We start from the raw sequence: 16,328 nt of genomic DNA, 5'->3' as shown, positions 1-16,328 counted from the left end.
CTGTCATGTGCCTTTTACTGAGCAGAGGCTTCTGTCTGGCCACTCTACCATAAAGGCCTGATTGGTGGAGTGCTGCAGAGATGGTTTTCCTTCTGGAAGGTTCTCCCATCTCCACAGAGGAATGCTGGAGCTCTGTCAGAGTGACCATCGGGTTCTTGGTCACCTCCCTGACCAAGGCCCTTCTCCCCTGATTGCTCAGTTTGGCTGGGCGGCCAGCTCTAGGAAGAGTCCTGGTGGATCCAAACTTCTTCGATTTACGAATGATGGAGACCACTGTGCTCTTCAGGACCTTCAAAGCTGTAGAAATTTTTTTGTACCCTTCCTCAGATCTGTGCCTCGATATAATCCTGTCTTGGAGGTCCAGACAATTCCTTTGACTTCATGGCTTGGTTTCTGCTCTGACATGCACTGTCAACAGTGGGACCTTATATAGACAGGTGTGTGCCTTTCCAAATCATGTCCAATCAATTGAATTTACTACAGGGGGACTCCAATCAAGATGTAGAAACATCTCAAGGATGATCAGTGGAAACAGGATGAACCTGAGCTCAATTTTGAGTGTCATAGCAAAGGGTGCGAATACTTATGTACATGCAATATTTAAGTTTTTTATTTTTAATAAATTTGCAAAAATGTCTACAAAACCTTTTTCACTTTGTCATTATGGGCGATTGTGTGTAGATTGATGAGAAAAAAAAGGAATTTAATCCTTTTTGGAATACGGCTGTAAAATAACAAAATGTGGGGAATGTGAAGGGGTGTGAATACTTTCCGGATGCACTGTATATATGTAGAAATAAATGTGGACTAACATATTCATATATGCATATGTAGTTATCACATTGTATAAATTTGAAACAGAAGGCTAGTTCTCATTTTAGCCTTGGCTGGATTGAGTTTCTTTCTTTTCACCAATTCCTCAATTACTCCCTGAATTTTGATTTACAACTTCCTTCAACCTGTCTCCAGTGTGCACATACCTATAGTAGAGGGTCTTCCAGGCCCTGATTGATTTAGGGGTGGCTGGGTGACGGGGGGAACAACATGGCTGCCATTTGTCAAGGAGGCGGTAACGTCTGGCATTTGTGGGGGGGCTATGGGATCCACGTTAGAGCCTGCTTGAGAGAGTGACAGAGAATGGAAAACAGTTTAGCCTGATCTGTTTATCATTTTGTTTCCATTTATCGCCTCTTCAGTGTCGCGTGGAGGTCAGGGACAGTACCTGTGGAGTGGCAGACTGGGGTGGTGGTTCCCATATTCAAAAAAGGGGACTGGTCAGCCTCCCTGGGAAAATCTACTCTGTCTACAACGGGAAGCGGGAGATTGACAGGCGGATCGGTGCAGCATCAGCAGTAATGCAGACGTTGTACCGGACCGTTGTGGCAAAAAAGGAGCTGAGCCGGAAGGCAAAGCTCTCAATTTACCAGTCAATCTTCGTTCCAATCCTCACCTATGGTCATGAGCTTTGGGTAGTGACCGAAAGGGTGAGATCGCGGATACAAGCGGCTGAAATGAGTTTCCTCCGTAGGGTGTCTGGGCTCAGCCTTAGAGATAGGGTGAGGAGCTTGGACATCCGGAGGGAGCTTGGAGTAGAGACGCTGCTCCTTCGCATCGAAAGGAGCCAGTTGAGATGGTTCAGGCATCTGATTAGGATGCCTCCTGGCCTTCCTTTGGAGGTATACCAGGCATGGCCAACTGGGAGGAGACCCCGGGGTAGACCCAGAACTCGCGGGAGGCACTCCATGCCCAATCTGGCCTGGGAACGCCTTGGGACACCCCAGGAGGAGCTGGAGGGCATTGCTGGGGAGAGGGATGTCTGGAGTGCCCTACTTAGCTTGCTGCCACCGCGACCCGACCCCGGAAAAGCGGCTGAAGATGAGATGAGACGTTTATCATTTTTTGAGGGGTAAGGGGACTCTCTGCTCGACGCTTTTTGTACTGTTTATTTACTCAGACAGCAAAAAAGCTGGGTAGAAGACATAGTAGGTGTGACACTTGAGAAAATAAATCTTGGCATGCTACCTGTATGTTTGCGTGCATGTCAGTTACTTATTGCAACAGATATACATGTTTTTTAAGTGTGTGTATGTTTTCATATGGGTCTGTGTTTTACCTGTGTAGCTGCTGGGTGTGTGTGCAGGGTGAGTGGTAAACACTGGGTTGGGTGGCTGTTCATCCGACGTCACCTGTACTTCTGAGAGGCTTGATCCTGCCCGCCTTACTCTGACGTCTGCAGCACACACACACACACACACACACGCACACACACACACAGCTAGAAACTTTACAGATCCTTTTTTTTTTTTTAAATGTGAACAGTTGAGCAACACAGAGATTCCTTGTGGGCCACAAACATTGTATCCACATTTTCACTGGACAGAAGTGTTCCAAGAAGCCATGACAGATGATCATTATTTAATACGTAAAAACAGGAGATCATGCCAGACATTAATTTTCAAAGGTTTTACAGCACAAAAGGCAATATATATATATATATAGGGAGAGGGAGGGAGAGAGAGAGAGAGAGAAATGTAGACACTAGACATACAATAAACCATTTTGTGTTTGTCTATGTGCATACAGGACCAAACAATAACAGACCCCTCCAGTATGGGAGGGAAGAGGAGAGGAAATGGCTGATACCAAGAGAATTTTATTAGATTCACAGAAGGCCACAGAAAATGAAGTCTTGAGTTGCACTTAGAGAGATGGCATTACTGTGTTAGAGTATGAAATGTGAGCCATGTCATTTGTTTTTTGCAAACTAACAATGAGGTTTCCATGATGCACCAGGACATGTCCTTTCTCCTCATAATAATTCCTTTACAACTTTCCAGGCCTAGACCCTTCTGTGCAATATCAAACAGTCACCTTTGAACTCTGCCTTCACTCTTTCTCTAACTGCTTAGCTGGTCAGACAAGCGAACTCACAGGTCCTTATGGATGCTAGTGCAAGGCAGGTCTAAAACATTTTCAGCACTAAGTCCAGAGAAGAGATCAGGTCTCTTGCCTCGTGATGCAGGCAGATAGAATAGTCATACCCAAAATAACACAAGCCACATGTAAAAAGAAGAAAATAGTGGCGACGATGTGTTTGCTAGCTTTCTGCTAGCCCAGCAGGAGTTCAAATAGTTCACCATTGAAATGCAAGTCTGTGTTTCTTACCCAGGGGAAGTCAGAGCATATGGTCAGCTATAGAACAAAGTCTAAGGAGCCGGTAGAGGTTTAGCACATTACCTGAGGACACTTCAACAGGGTAGAGGCTCATTGAAACAGGATAAGAACCCTTGGTCCTACAAAGAATGCCTCCTTGTCACCCAGTCACTCCAAGATTTCAGGTTTTTCTTTCTTTCGCTTTAATTTTAAATGAAGCACATTCACCTTCTGAACTGATTAAGGTGAAAGCAAAAGATCGAACTGAAGTCGCTCCTGATGCGCAGCTCACACATCCCAGTCTACCAAAATAGCATAAAAAAGGCCAAAGGAACATTTTTCTGGTAGATTAAAGTGGTGGTTAAAAGAAAATCACTAAGAAGAATGTTTCCAGTCTTTGCCCGTCTCTTTCCATCTTTCACTCTCTCTCGTACTGAGAATTTACCTAAAGTCTTGTTACTCATTCTGATGAGATTCCAATTCTTGGTGATTTCAATATTCATCTGAATAAGGCTGCTGATCCTCTAAGTAAAGCCTTTATGATGCTTGTTGATACTTTCGGGTTCACTCAGTTTGTTCAAGTGTCGACTCACCGTGTCCTCTCCAGCAAATAGGAGCTCCTTGGACCAGTGTGCCCTGATTGTTTCGGTACAGATGGTACTTCAAGTGCTTCTGTTTCTTGGGCTGTGTGCTCAGCTTCAAGTTGATGTGGTTTGAGAACTCTGTGAAGTAGCGGAAACCCTTTTCTCCACAGCCCATACAGTTTCCGGAAAAACCTGAGTGCACACACACACAACACCACAAAACATCATTAAGGACACCAGCCACCCTGCTATTGTTCTGTTCTTGCTCCTTCCATCTAAAAAAATTTACTAGAGCATCAAATCACACACCACCTGTCTCAGTAATAGTTTCTTTCCACAGGCAGCCAGGTTGCTGAACAGCTGATGCACCCATGTGCACCTTACATTGTTGCATTATCGTGTACTGTATATAGTGTATATAATGTATGAATTCATTGTGTACATATTGTATACACAGTGTCTTTTTTTGGGATGGTGTGTCCTTGTGTTCAGGCAGAGCCAGAGCACAAGAATTTCATTGTATTCCAACACACTTGACAAAAAAGTTGAACTTGTACATGCATGTAAACACACACACACACATACACACACACACACAATATTCATAGCTACACACTGTGGCAGGCAGGGTGTGGTTTTAATACATTGGTTTGGTCCCAGGGAGAATCAGGAGAGGATCATCTGGTCAATGAAGCACTTCTGAATAGAGCTCAACTTGATATATTTACGTGGGACACTGGAAAACACTGTATTGACTTGATGGTTCCAATCCTGACAAGGGCAGACTGAACTGAGTGCTTTCTGGTTCACAAAGTTGTGTTAAAGAAATTATGCATGGCGACCAGAATATTCCCCTCACCTGTCCTTGCACGTCAATGCCCGAGACCTGCTTTGCACAAGCCGGTTTTCCACTGTTGGTCCCTGAGCAGACTTATTGGATAGAGTTGGAACATTGCAAGCTTAAATGTCTTGTTCAAGGGCAGTTAGACAGTAGTTGGAAGAGGATAATTTGGAGGAGGATGCTTTGTTTTCTCATCCAAAGTCAAACTTTTTCAGTTGGTCCAACAACCAAACTAGTGATGTTTATATTTTTTTCTGTGCCGTGTGTGGGTGTGTGTGTGTGTGTGTCTCTCTCTCTCAGATGCAGTCCAGAACAACAAGGTTAATGTAAATAGTTGATAGATCAAAGACGCGAGTAGGACACGCGAGTTGCGGCAACTGAAGGACCGTAAGGACAACAGCAGACTAATAGCAGGTGCAGTCCAGAACAACAAGGTTAATGTATGTAGTTAATATATCAAAGACTAATGTTTAGTAGGACGCACTCGCACGTGAATGACCACAATTTGCGACACAGCCCATGGCAGCAGTTCCGCAGTGCTGTGGGAAAAATAAAACATTTTAGACTGGGAAATGTTTTTACATCACATCGTCTGTACCACTGATATAATTAGCCTTAAAATAGATTTTGTTGAGTGTGTTTGTGAGAGTCAAACTGTTTGTGCACATGAGGCACCATTATGTCAACAAATCTAAAAACAATAATTAAAGCCAAAATCAAATTAGTTGTTGTTCTGTCTGTGGGCAAAGCAATGGTCTTCTTGTGCGAGTTTGGTAGCTTTCATGTGTCATACTACACTAATCCCTGAACAAGGCAAGGCAAATGTATTTGTATAGCACATTTCAGCAACAAGGCAATTTAAAGTGTTTTACATAAAACATAAAAGGCGTTAAGACAAAATGAAAAAGCAACATAAGGCAATAAAAAGCTATTTAAAAACAAATAAAAAGGTAAGAGTAAAAGTTACAGTGCAGTGTAAGATGATAAACAAAAGCTTCAAATTTGACTTAATAAAAGGCAGTGGCAAACAAGAAAGTCTTCAGCCTTGACTTAAAAGAACTGAGAGTTTCAGACCTGCAGTTTTATGGGAGTTTGTTCTAGATATGTGGGGCATAAATATTGAAAGCTGCCTCTCCATGTTTAGTTTTGATTAGGTGTCAGAAAGCAGACCTGTCCCAGACTGAGAGGTCTGGATGGTTCATAGTGTAGCAGAAGATCAAAAATGTATTTTGGCCTGAAACCATTCAGCGCTTTATAAACAAAGAGCAGTATTTTGAAATCTATTCTTTGATGGACAAGAAGCCAGTGTACAGACCTCAAAACTGGAGCAATGTGATCCACTTTTTTGGTTTTAGGGTTCTTTCACACCTAACCTATTTGGTCCGTTTTAATCCAACCCTGGAACATTTACCCCCTTGGTGCAGTTCATTTGAGCAGGTGCGAACACAGCAATCGCACTTGGGTGCAGACCAAAAACACCGGACTGAGACCTTGTTGAAAAGGTGGTCTCAGTCTGGTTACAAACAAACTCTGGTATGGTTCGTTTGTGGTATGAAAGTGATCCAACCAAGATCCAACCCAACTGCAGGGAGCATTGCACATTTTTGTATCAAACCAGCTCGCATCGTCAGCTGTGCTGTGCATTATGGGCTGAGGATGAGCTTTGTCAACACAGAGTTTCTGACTGAAGGCAGCACGTCTTCTTCACATAACATGAAGCATCAAATTGTTCTCTAGACATTGCCTTGAAGTGCACTCAGATGCGCCATTCTGCTCGCATATTTTGGCTTGGTATATGGCCCAAACGATGATTGCAATTATGAACAAATGCCAACTCTGCCCATAGTCCATTTTGGATTGCTATCCTGGAAGAAAAACAAACTCTCCTTTCTCTGCCTGCCAACCCCCCTAAGATTTTTGAACAATGAACGGTGTGACACCTCCCACATGGGTTTTGCTGATAACATTTTGGTTCAATTGAAATTTTACCGTGTGATACCAAACCAAACCAAAGGGAAAATGTAACAAAGTAGCAACTCATCCATTTATTCAGACCAGACCAAATTGATTATAGGTGTGAAAACACCCTCAGTAAGGACTTGAACAGCAGCGTTCTGAATCAGCTGCAGCTGTTTGACTAACTTTTTTAGAGAGGCCTGTAAAGACACCATTACAGTAGTTGAGTCGACTGAAGATAAATGCATATATAAGTTTCTCCAAATCCTGCTGAAACAAAAAACCTTTAATTCTTGATATATTCTTCAGGTGATAGCAGGCTGACTTTCCAATTATCTTAATGTGGTTGTTAAATTTCAGGTCCGAGTCCATGACTACGCCAAGATTTCTGGCTTAGTTTGTGGTTTTTAACATGACTGTTTGTAGCTGAGCACCAATTTTCAATCATCCTTCCTTGGCTCCAAACACAATTACTTCAGTTTATCTTTGTTTAATTGAAGAAAATTCTGAGACATCCAATCGTTGATTTGTTCAATGCACTTATTCAGCACTTGTATGGGATTACAGTCCCCTGGTGATATGGTTATGTAAATCTGTGTAAATTATGGTAACATTTTGTTGTTTTCCATAAGCTGAACTAGTGGGAGCATACACCAATCAGCCAAAACATTAAAGCACTGACAAGTAAGTCAATAACACTTGTTATCTTGTTACAATGACACATGTCAAGGGGTGAGATATATTAGGCAGCAAGTGAACAATCAGTTCTTGAAGTTGATGCGTTGGAAGCAGGAAAAATGTGCAAGCATAAGGATCTGATTGACTTTGACAAGGGCCAAATTGAGATGACTAGGTGACTGGGTCTGAGCATATCTAAAATAGCAGCTCTTGTAGGGTGTTCCCAGTATGCAGTGGTCAGTACCTCCCAAAAGTGGTCTAAGGAAGGAAAACCAGTGAACCAGTGGCAGGGTCAAGGCTCATTGATGCATAAGGGGAGTGAAGGCTAGTCCATCTGGTCCGATCCCACAGAAGAGGTACTGTAGCTCAAATTGCAGAAAAAGTTAATGCTGGCTACGATAGACAGGTGTCAGAACACACTGCGCATTGAAGCTTGCCGCGCATGGGGCTATGTAGCTGCAGACTGGTCAGAGTGCCCATGATGACCCCTGTCCACTGCCAAAAGCGCCTACAATGGGTATGTGAGCATCGGATCTAGACCATGGAGCAATGGAAGATGGTGGCCGGGTCTGATGAATCACGTTTTCTTTTACATCATGTGGATGGCTGGGTGCATGTGCGTCATTTGCTTGGTGAAGAGATCACACCAGGATGCACTATGGGAAGAAGGCAAGCCAGCGGAGGCAGTGCGATGCTCTGGGCAATGTTCAACTGGGAAACCTTGGGTCCTGGCATTCATGTGGATGTTACTTTGATACATGCCACCTACCTAAACATTGCTGACCAAGTACACCCCTTCACGGCAAGGGTATTCCCTGATGGCAGTGGCCTCTTTCAGCAGAATAATGCACCCTGCCACACTGCAAAAATTGTTCAGGAATGGTTTGAGGAACATGACAAAAGAGTTCATGGTGTTGCCTTGGTCTTCAAATTCCCCAGATCTCAATCAGATCAAGCATCTGTGGGATGTGCTGGAAAAACAAGTCCAATCCATAGAGGTCCCACCTCGCAACTTACAGGACTTAAAGGATCTGCTGCTAATGTCTTGGAGCCAGACACCACCAGAGGTCGTGTGGAGTCTGTTCCTCAATGGGTCAGAGCTGTTTTGGTGGCACAAGGGTGCTCTACAGAATATTAGGCAAGCGGTTTTAATGTTTTGGCTGATCAGTGTAGATTTTAAACAGAAGAGGCTCAAGAACGGGACCTTGGGGAACTCCATAGGTCATTTTTGTCCACTCATACTTGTAATTACTTATCGACACAAAGGAGTCTCTGTCCTTTAAGTAGGATTCAAACCAGTTTAGTGCTGTGCCATAAAGTCCCACCCAGTTTTCCAGTCAGTCTAGGAATATGCTGTGGTCAACTGGCTCAAATGCAGCACTGAGATCCAATAATACCAGGACTGAGATTCTGCTACTCTTTGTGTTTAAGCGGATATCATCAAAGACCTTAACGATGAATATGAACAGTCTCGGGCAGACAGTTTATGAGTGATCAATGTGTTTGCATCAAAGTGTTGCGAGTTACATATCCCAGTGCTATGGGGGGGGGGGGAGTGATGCGAACACCAATCTGATTAGTCTGGGGGGTTGCGACTCAAAAAGGTTGAGAACCACTGCTTTATGCTACCTGGTAGTTAATTACATTCACCTGTTGTTCCAAGTCTAAAATCTTAAAACCTAGCAGTACTGAGGGTCCTGAGAACTGAAGTTAAGAACTACTGGTCTAGGCCTATGAATATGCATATGTATCATTGTGTGTGTCTCATGTCTCACCCAGCAGTGCATTGCGACCCCGTTCATCTGGCAGGAACCTGCGGTCCACTGCACAGACCAATAGGGTATCAGGGAGGGACGGGCATTTGGCTCCCACCAACAGAAATCCAGGAGGGATATCAAGGGGGTCTGATGCCAGAGAGGACAGACGCAGGTCCCTGCCTGCCTGACAAAAGCCTGGGAAGAGAATTGTTAATGGTTGAGAAGGTTAATATCAAACTAGAATATAAATCACCCATTACTGATCCCTCTCTTGAAATTATGATCACCAAAGCACCTTTGCTTAAAAGTAAAATCCTGAAGCTCATCCAAACCAAACAAAAATAATTGTTTTTCTCTCTACAGTGTTTTCCATACGTAGGCTCTACTTGGGTAGCCTGCCCGGTTAGATTAAGACCTGCCCAGGTAGATAAAATCTGATTTCCAATTTTTTTTTCAATCAAAACATTCAATTGTCATTTCATAATCCAGACCAGTAAACCTTCAGCCCCCCATCCCCCCTCACCCACCCCCTCTCTTCTCAAGACAATGCGCATGCCAGGCATGCATGACAGCGATTCTTTATGTAGGTCAATTTCAAAGGGAGACTGGCAGCATCAAGTTTTGTTGAGGTAGGTAACTTTTTTCCTAACTCAATAATAAAAACAACATAATAGACGAATAAATAGTTATTTATTTGTTTGAAATAGTTACTCATAAACCTTTGTTTGACTAGTTTTTATTACTGAACCCGCCCATCACGTCACACCATCCACCACCACACGTAAATTCTTAACCTGTGGGTAACACTGATCTATCTATCTATGAGTATGTGTGCGTTGCCGCATTATAATGCACATATCATTACAGTGCATACATACGTATATATATATAAATATATAAAATCATATAAAATCCAGTGAGTCAAGTAAATTCTTTATGAGACAGTACAAGCCTGTTTCATGCCATAAGCAATCATCAGCTGTCAATATATATATACCATCTGCGGTACAGCATCCTTCAGGTGGAGGTTTCATCTGGTAGGGTAATGGGGGGCTGTTTGATTCTGAACCATCTTCATCCTCCTCATCATCATTCTCTATACGACCTGTAAGTGAAACACACACATAAATGCACGCATAATTGAATGGCAAAGAGAAATGAAAACAAGCCAATCATAAATAGAAACAAAGAAAGAGAGGGACTGAAGGGGGCTGAGGGAGGTTTACAGAATCATGCAATATTGTTTTTGCATGAATATGGTTTCACAGAAAACAACACAACCACAGACCGCCACGAAGTTTTTGGACTTGATGTAAAACTTGACATTCTCAATGACATTCCTTGCACACCTGGCACACAGAGGTTAGACTCATGTCAATAATAATGCTTAACGTGCATTTTCAGGGAAATATTAATAGTTAGGGTAGGTGTGGGTCTGTATGTCAAGCAGACCTACCGTCATGTGTGGTTGGTTGCTCCGTCTCCAGATACAGCTGTGAGAACACAGGTCGGGGCACCACAGAGTTGGACCTCAAAGATGCTTCGATGGAGTTATGAAGAACCTCCTCAAAACGTGTGGTCCGCAGCTGGCCTGCATACGAGTTCCCCATTGGCACCCTATAGAAAACCACAAGGAGTGATTCAAAACCCAAAGGATGGATATTGGCAAGCCAGCAAAAAAAAAAAAAAGAAAAAAAAAAAAAGAAAAAAAACTTTTTATAATTGAATGTCTTTTCTGGGTGTGGTGTGTTCTAACTTGACTAAAAACCTCCACTTTTGATTCTCTAGTTTTACAAAATTGGGTTCATACAAGGCTTACTGTTATTTGAGTTTGAGAGCTTTCTAAATAATAACATCTGACCCAAAGAACAATATGTACGGTGACAGAAATCAAAGAAAATCAGTTTGATGTTTTTTCTTTGTTATCCACACTTGGATGTTGGAAAACTGGAATGTGTCTCAATATTTACAGAAAATAAAGGTCTGGAGGAGTTCCAAGTCAACTCAGGTTTATTTATATAGCCCTAAACTCAGTAGCATACCATGGAGTTTCAGTCAGGGCCTTCATGAACAACCCCCCCCCACACACACACACACACATACACACATTTCTCATATGGGTGCCAATACAGCCAACACAGCCACATACAAAATACATCATCACACACTTTAATGCACTACTGGATCAACACCAACAAGACATCTCTTCAACAACAACAACACATCACTGTGCACTATTGCAGCATCACCATCAGCTCTTCCTTTATGTCACTCAGCAACCAGGTTGCACGCCACATGGCACAAAACAATTAGAAGAGTGCACTTAGCACATGGCCGACAGGCGTATCTCTCCTTCGCCGGAGCTCGGACTTGACGACAAACAACCCTTTTTCCGCCTACTGGGAGAAGGGGCCCTTACTAAAAGACTTCAGATGTGTTTAACCGTTGTGGATTTCAGGGTATAAAAATGAATGTAAGCGAATGACTTTCATTCATTCTAAAGCAATAAGAAAACAGATCAGCCATTGGAAATGTTTTATTGTAGTTACTGAGGTGATTTCCAGCTGTGCCTGTTCAAACTGTATTTTTACAGCGGGTTTTTAACATTGGAGTCTATGGCACTTCCGCATCTCGTCCCCCTCATTATGTCAGTTAAACAAACATAGCGGCGAGGGGAATTTTTTTTTTTCTATTGGCAATCTGAAACAAACATGGCACATCTTCATGTCTTATTCAACAGAATCCTTATGCCTCAAGTTGAGCAGAAGAAAAGGAAAACAACAATAACAAAAACAGGTACAAATGAGAGAAATAAAATTAACAAGGAACGAGAGAATAAAATAACGTACAAAAAAAACAGGGCTATCTCAAATTAACTTAAATCTCTCCAACAAAGAAAAGAGTTTAAGGGCTTTTTTGTCATTAACAAGTTTTAGTGACTTACTCAAGAGTTTTAACTCATTCTTCCAATGATTTAACCTGGGTTTAGATTTAAAGTATCTACATTTCTGTATAAAAATCTTTCTCAATAACAACAGAATATCGAGAACAAAGTCAAGGTTCCCGTTTTGAACAAAAACACCAAACTTGACTGTTTTCACTGTAAGGGGTGACAGCTCTATCTCCTCGGATTGTAGCCAGCCCTGAATATCACTCCAGAAAGACTGCACTGATTAACAATAGAAAAACCGGTTCCAAATTTTAAATTTCCCTTTCACAAAATACAGAATTATTCACATCTAAATTAAACCTCATTCTTAGGAAATCATTCGTTGGGTAAACCTCATTTAAAATTTTTTAATTAACCTCTTTTACCTTAGGAAGAAGTGGGAATGAGATGTTATCTATTTATTTTCTTAACCTCTTCATCCCCCAATTCCTTGAAAACATATTTCCTTCTAACTGGGTTGGGATAAGTTTTTCAATAAAAAGTATCTAATAACTGTACTTTTATTGTCACAAAAGTCTATTCCTCTGATGCAAAGCTTTCTCAGCCTCAAAGAGATCTTTGTGTACAGAATGTCCTCTTTAACCATTGACCTCAGAGAGACTGGTATGGCTTTTAACATTTATTATAGTTCTTCACAGTACATTGAAGTTGGAATTTCTCACAGAACTCATCATGTTGTAATAGATTTCCGTGATCATCCATAAAATGAGCAACAGCCCAAATCCCTTTGGATCTCCATTCCTCGAAATATACAGATTTTCTGCTGAGCAGTATGTATCTATTGTTCCACACTGGTGGGTTGTGTGGTGTGAAGTTATGTTTATAAAGTAATTTCCAATACAGAAGGGTTTGCTGATGGAAAGCAGAAAGGTTAACTGGTAACGAGCTAAAATCAAAATCACAACGTCTATTTCACCGATTTTCTGAAAGATTAGATTGGGGATAATACACCAAAAAGTATGTCTATTATTAATAAAAGATTTTAGCCATTTCAATTTCAAGACACTATTCATGATATCAAAGTCGATCATATTCACACCCCCATCTTGGTAGTTTTTAACCATAATATTTTTTCCTTATGTATTGACATTTATTTCTCCATATGAATTTGAAATTGACACTATTTGTTGATTTTATCATTCTCGCTGATATGGGTAAGGACAAGACCGGGTAAATGAGTCTGGACAAACTATCCATTTTGGATAATAAAACTCTCAAAGACTGTGATATCTCTATGTAACCATCTGTTTAGGATTGAATTACATTTATCCGTAGTATTCCAAATGTTCATCTTGTCGGAGGTTTAACCTTAGAAATGACAATCCCCAAATATTTAACCTCCTTTTTAACCTGTATGTTATATAATGGTTGCAGTGGATGTTCATGAAAGGTTAACATTTCACATTTGTCTAATTTTAGGCCTGAAGCTTTAAAAAATTGTTTAGTAGACTGTAAAGCTAAGGGAATCTGGTTTTAATTTTTTTACAAATAAAGTTGTATCATCAGCCAATTGACTTATTTGTCTTCCCATCACAGTTAATCCTTCAACACCATATTTCTTAATCATAATGGATAGCTTTTTTGCAACCATTATGAACAGTAATGTTGAGTTGCCAGATCCCTGAAAAATTCCCCTCTTAATATCAAATCTTGAGCAGGTGTTGTGTCCTCGCAATACAGACCTATTGATACCACTGAATAGAATTTTAATCAAATTTATAAATTTCTCTCCAAATCCAAAATAACGCATAGTATCCAGTATGAAAGGATGTTCGACAGAATCAAACGCTTTATAGAAATCTAATGTATATATATACGTATATATCCACACACACCCATACACACAAACACACTATCTTGAGGATAAAATGTGACTATTGTAAATAGCAATTATTTGTTTAAACACTTCAAGAAATCTGTTTTATATTGTTCAAGCTATTGAATATTGGTTTACTGAAATACATTAACTTCGTTCAATTTAACTGGTACTCAGATTTTTTTGGTCACCCACCTGTCAGTTCTGCTCATTTCCCTTTCTATAACAAATACTGTAGTTAATACAAGACAACATTCCAATGCTAATCGTTTATGTTTATTACACGGAGTTAAAGCACTCCAAGTAACAACATTCACTGTAAAACACTCAATACAGAGAAAAATGAGACATCCACAGAGCAAAACAGATAGAGCAGAAGGACTTAACAGATAATTAAAATAGTTATAATTATAATTAAAATAAGTTCTCTTTATAATCAAACATCAGAAAATATGAGGAAAGCATTGTTCTTGCAGCTACATTTATACATTTTTTTTGTTTTAACCCAAACTTAATTTAACCATGATATGTGATCTGCCACTTCAGTACATTTTAACAACCACTATTAGTGCACTACAGAAAATTACGGCTAAACATTTAAACACGCAGTATTACATTATATACACTACCACTGACTATCCCTGTAACAAACTGAGCTGAGTAAGGCAGTGTGCAGAGCAGTTTCCTATTGCAGGGAAGCATAGAGCTAAAAATAAAAATAGAATTAGTCAATTTTCTTGTTTGATTGTGGCTGTGATTTCTTTGTTTCTGGGAATCCTCTGAATGAACATGTCTTCCTGTGTGTAGACAACAAAGTCACATCATTCAAGTCCAGAAATTAACAGCTGACCCTGGATCTGCCTAAAGTACGGATGGGATTTCCTTAGTGTATGTGTGCCCTCACTGATCTTAATGCATGGGGAGTCCACATAACTCTAAACATTTGGGCATTTAATTTCAACAAGGCCAAACTCTGGCTGCCCCTTTGGATCATACACTATGCCATCAGGTGATGACCCCATCCATGGTGCATCAGGGTGGATAAGGAACCTACCTACAAGGATATTGATTGACCTCCCTTGCTCTGCAGTACTCTTCTACTGCTGCAGGTTCCACGTCCAGCCCCCTCCTCATGTCTGCAGTCTGATGGCTGGGTCTCAGAAGCCTTTTCGTCAGATTTTCAGCAGAGGTGTGTCCCCTGGTGTGACAGACCTCTCTGAATTTGGTGGAGGTGACACGGGACCGCCTTAGTTTGTGCTACTCTACACAGGAACTCTGTTGTTTTGTGCTGTTCTCAATTTTGTGAGTTGTCTCAAATGATGTTGCCAGGGACATCATGTGGAGCTGCTGATGCTCAGAGCAGACAAAGGAACAGGTAGAGGGTCCCAGCCTGTAACCAGAAAGTGGCAGCTGTGGGGGAGAAGGGGCATCTGAGTGTGGACGGGTTTTCGGCATTGTCTTTGTTGGCAAGTGGTAGGACAACACACTTCCTTCTTGCACTTTACTGAACTTAGATTGTACCAGAGGCTATGGCCATAGTTCTTATGAGAGGAGTCATATCACTAGAAAGGTCACTGTAGACCTCGTCCACCCCGAGCGTGGATAGTTCAGGCAGAGGTGAACTGACTCCCTCATACAAGTTGCTCCTATGAAAATGACAAATAAAAAAAGATGGCTCATTCTCACTCAAAAAGATGAACTCATTGTTTGCATAAAGCAAGCTAAAGCATACATTCAAATGAAACACCTGAGAATAAAGAAATACCTTATTTTGCATACAAACACGGGGATCATCGGTTTGAATCCCTGTGTTACCTCTGGCTTGGTCAGGCATCCCTACAGACACAACTGGCCGTGTCTGTGGGTGGGAAGCCGGATGTGGGTATGTATCCTTGTTGCTGCACTAGCGCCTCCCCTGGTCAATCGGAGCACCTGTTCGGGGGGAGGGGGAAATGGGGGGAATAGCGTGATCCTCCCACGGGCTATGTCCCCCTGGAGAAACTCCTCCCTGTCAGGTGAAAAGAAGTGGCTGGCAACTCCACATGTATCAGAAAAGACATGTGGTAGCCTGCAGCCCTCCCCGGATTGGCACAGGGGGTGGGGCAGCGACCGGGACAGCTTGGAAAATAGGGTAATTGGCCAAGTACAGTTGGGGAGAAAAAGGGGGAAAATTAAAAAAAAAAAAAACCCCAAAAAACCTTATTTGCATTTAAAGAGTAGTAGAAAGACCTTATTTGTGTGAAAAGCCTGAAAAGATCAGGTTTGGACTTTCTTGCTTGATGGACAGACAGTATGAATACTACCAATACATGCTAAAATAAAATTTACCCTATAATGTAGCAGATGATTACTTGATCTGATATCTTACTGATAAGATTACTACAAAAATATATTTTGATAATAATAATAACCTGATGCCTTCTACCAGTCTCTTTTCCTGAGGTCTGGCTAAAACAATCACCATGTCATTCACCAGACCAGGTTTAACACACTGCGTTTAAACAAAAGCAAGTTTTCAATTAACATAAACAAATATTCATAAATAAAAGTACCATGTTAAGAAAGTTAGTTACCATAATTCTTAGTTTATGCC

General features: G+C 41.3%; 1 protein-coding gene across 1 annotated transcript in view; it reads right to left on the bottom strand.

Moving 5' to 3' along the window:
- The window catches only part of greb1 (growth regulating estrogen receptor binding 1), a 73,226-nt gene extending 58,086 nt beyond the window's left edge, over positions 1-15,140 (bottom strand). The window contains exons 1-7 of the mRNA XM_056278676.1: positions 14,790-15,140; positions 10,426-10,586; positions 9,967-10,074; positions 8,988-9,164; positions 3,747-3,929; positions 2,114-2,230; positions 981-1,115 (exon numbers count right to left, since the gene is read on the bottom strand). Of these exons, the coding sequence (XP_056134651.1) occupies positions 981-1,115; positions 2,114-2,230; positions 3,747-3,929; positions 8,988-9,164; positions 9,967-10,074; positions 10,426-10,586; positions 14,790-14,869 (961 nt within the window). The 5' untranslated portion in view covers positions 14,870-15,140. The remainder of the gene's footprint in view (positions 1-980; positions 1,116-2,113; positions 2,231-3,746; positions 3,930-8,987; positions 9,165-9,966; positions 10,075-10,425; positions 10,587-14,789) is intronic.
- Between the last annotated feature and the right edge of the window lie 1,188 nt (positions 15,141-16,328).

This window comes from Lampris incognitus, chromosome 4 (genome assembly GCF_029633865.1).
Source record: "Lampris incognitus isolate fLamInc1 chromosome 4, fLamInc1.hap2, whole genome shotgun sequence".
In the NCBI taxonomy this organism is placed as follows: domain Eukaryota; kingdom Metazoa; phylum Chordata; class Actinopteri; order Lampriformes; family Lampridae; genus Lampris; species Lampris incognitus.
This window is presented reverse-complemented; position numbering and strand designations above follow the sequence as displayed.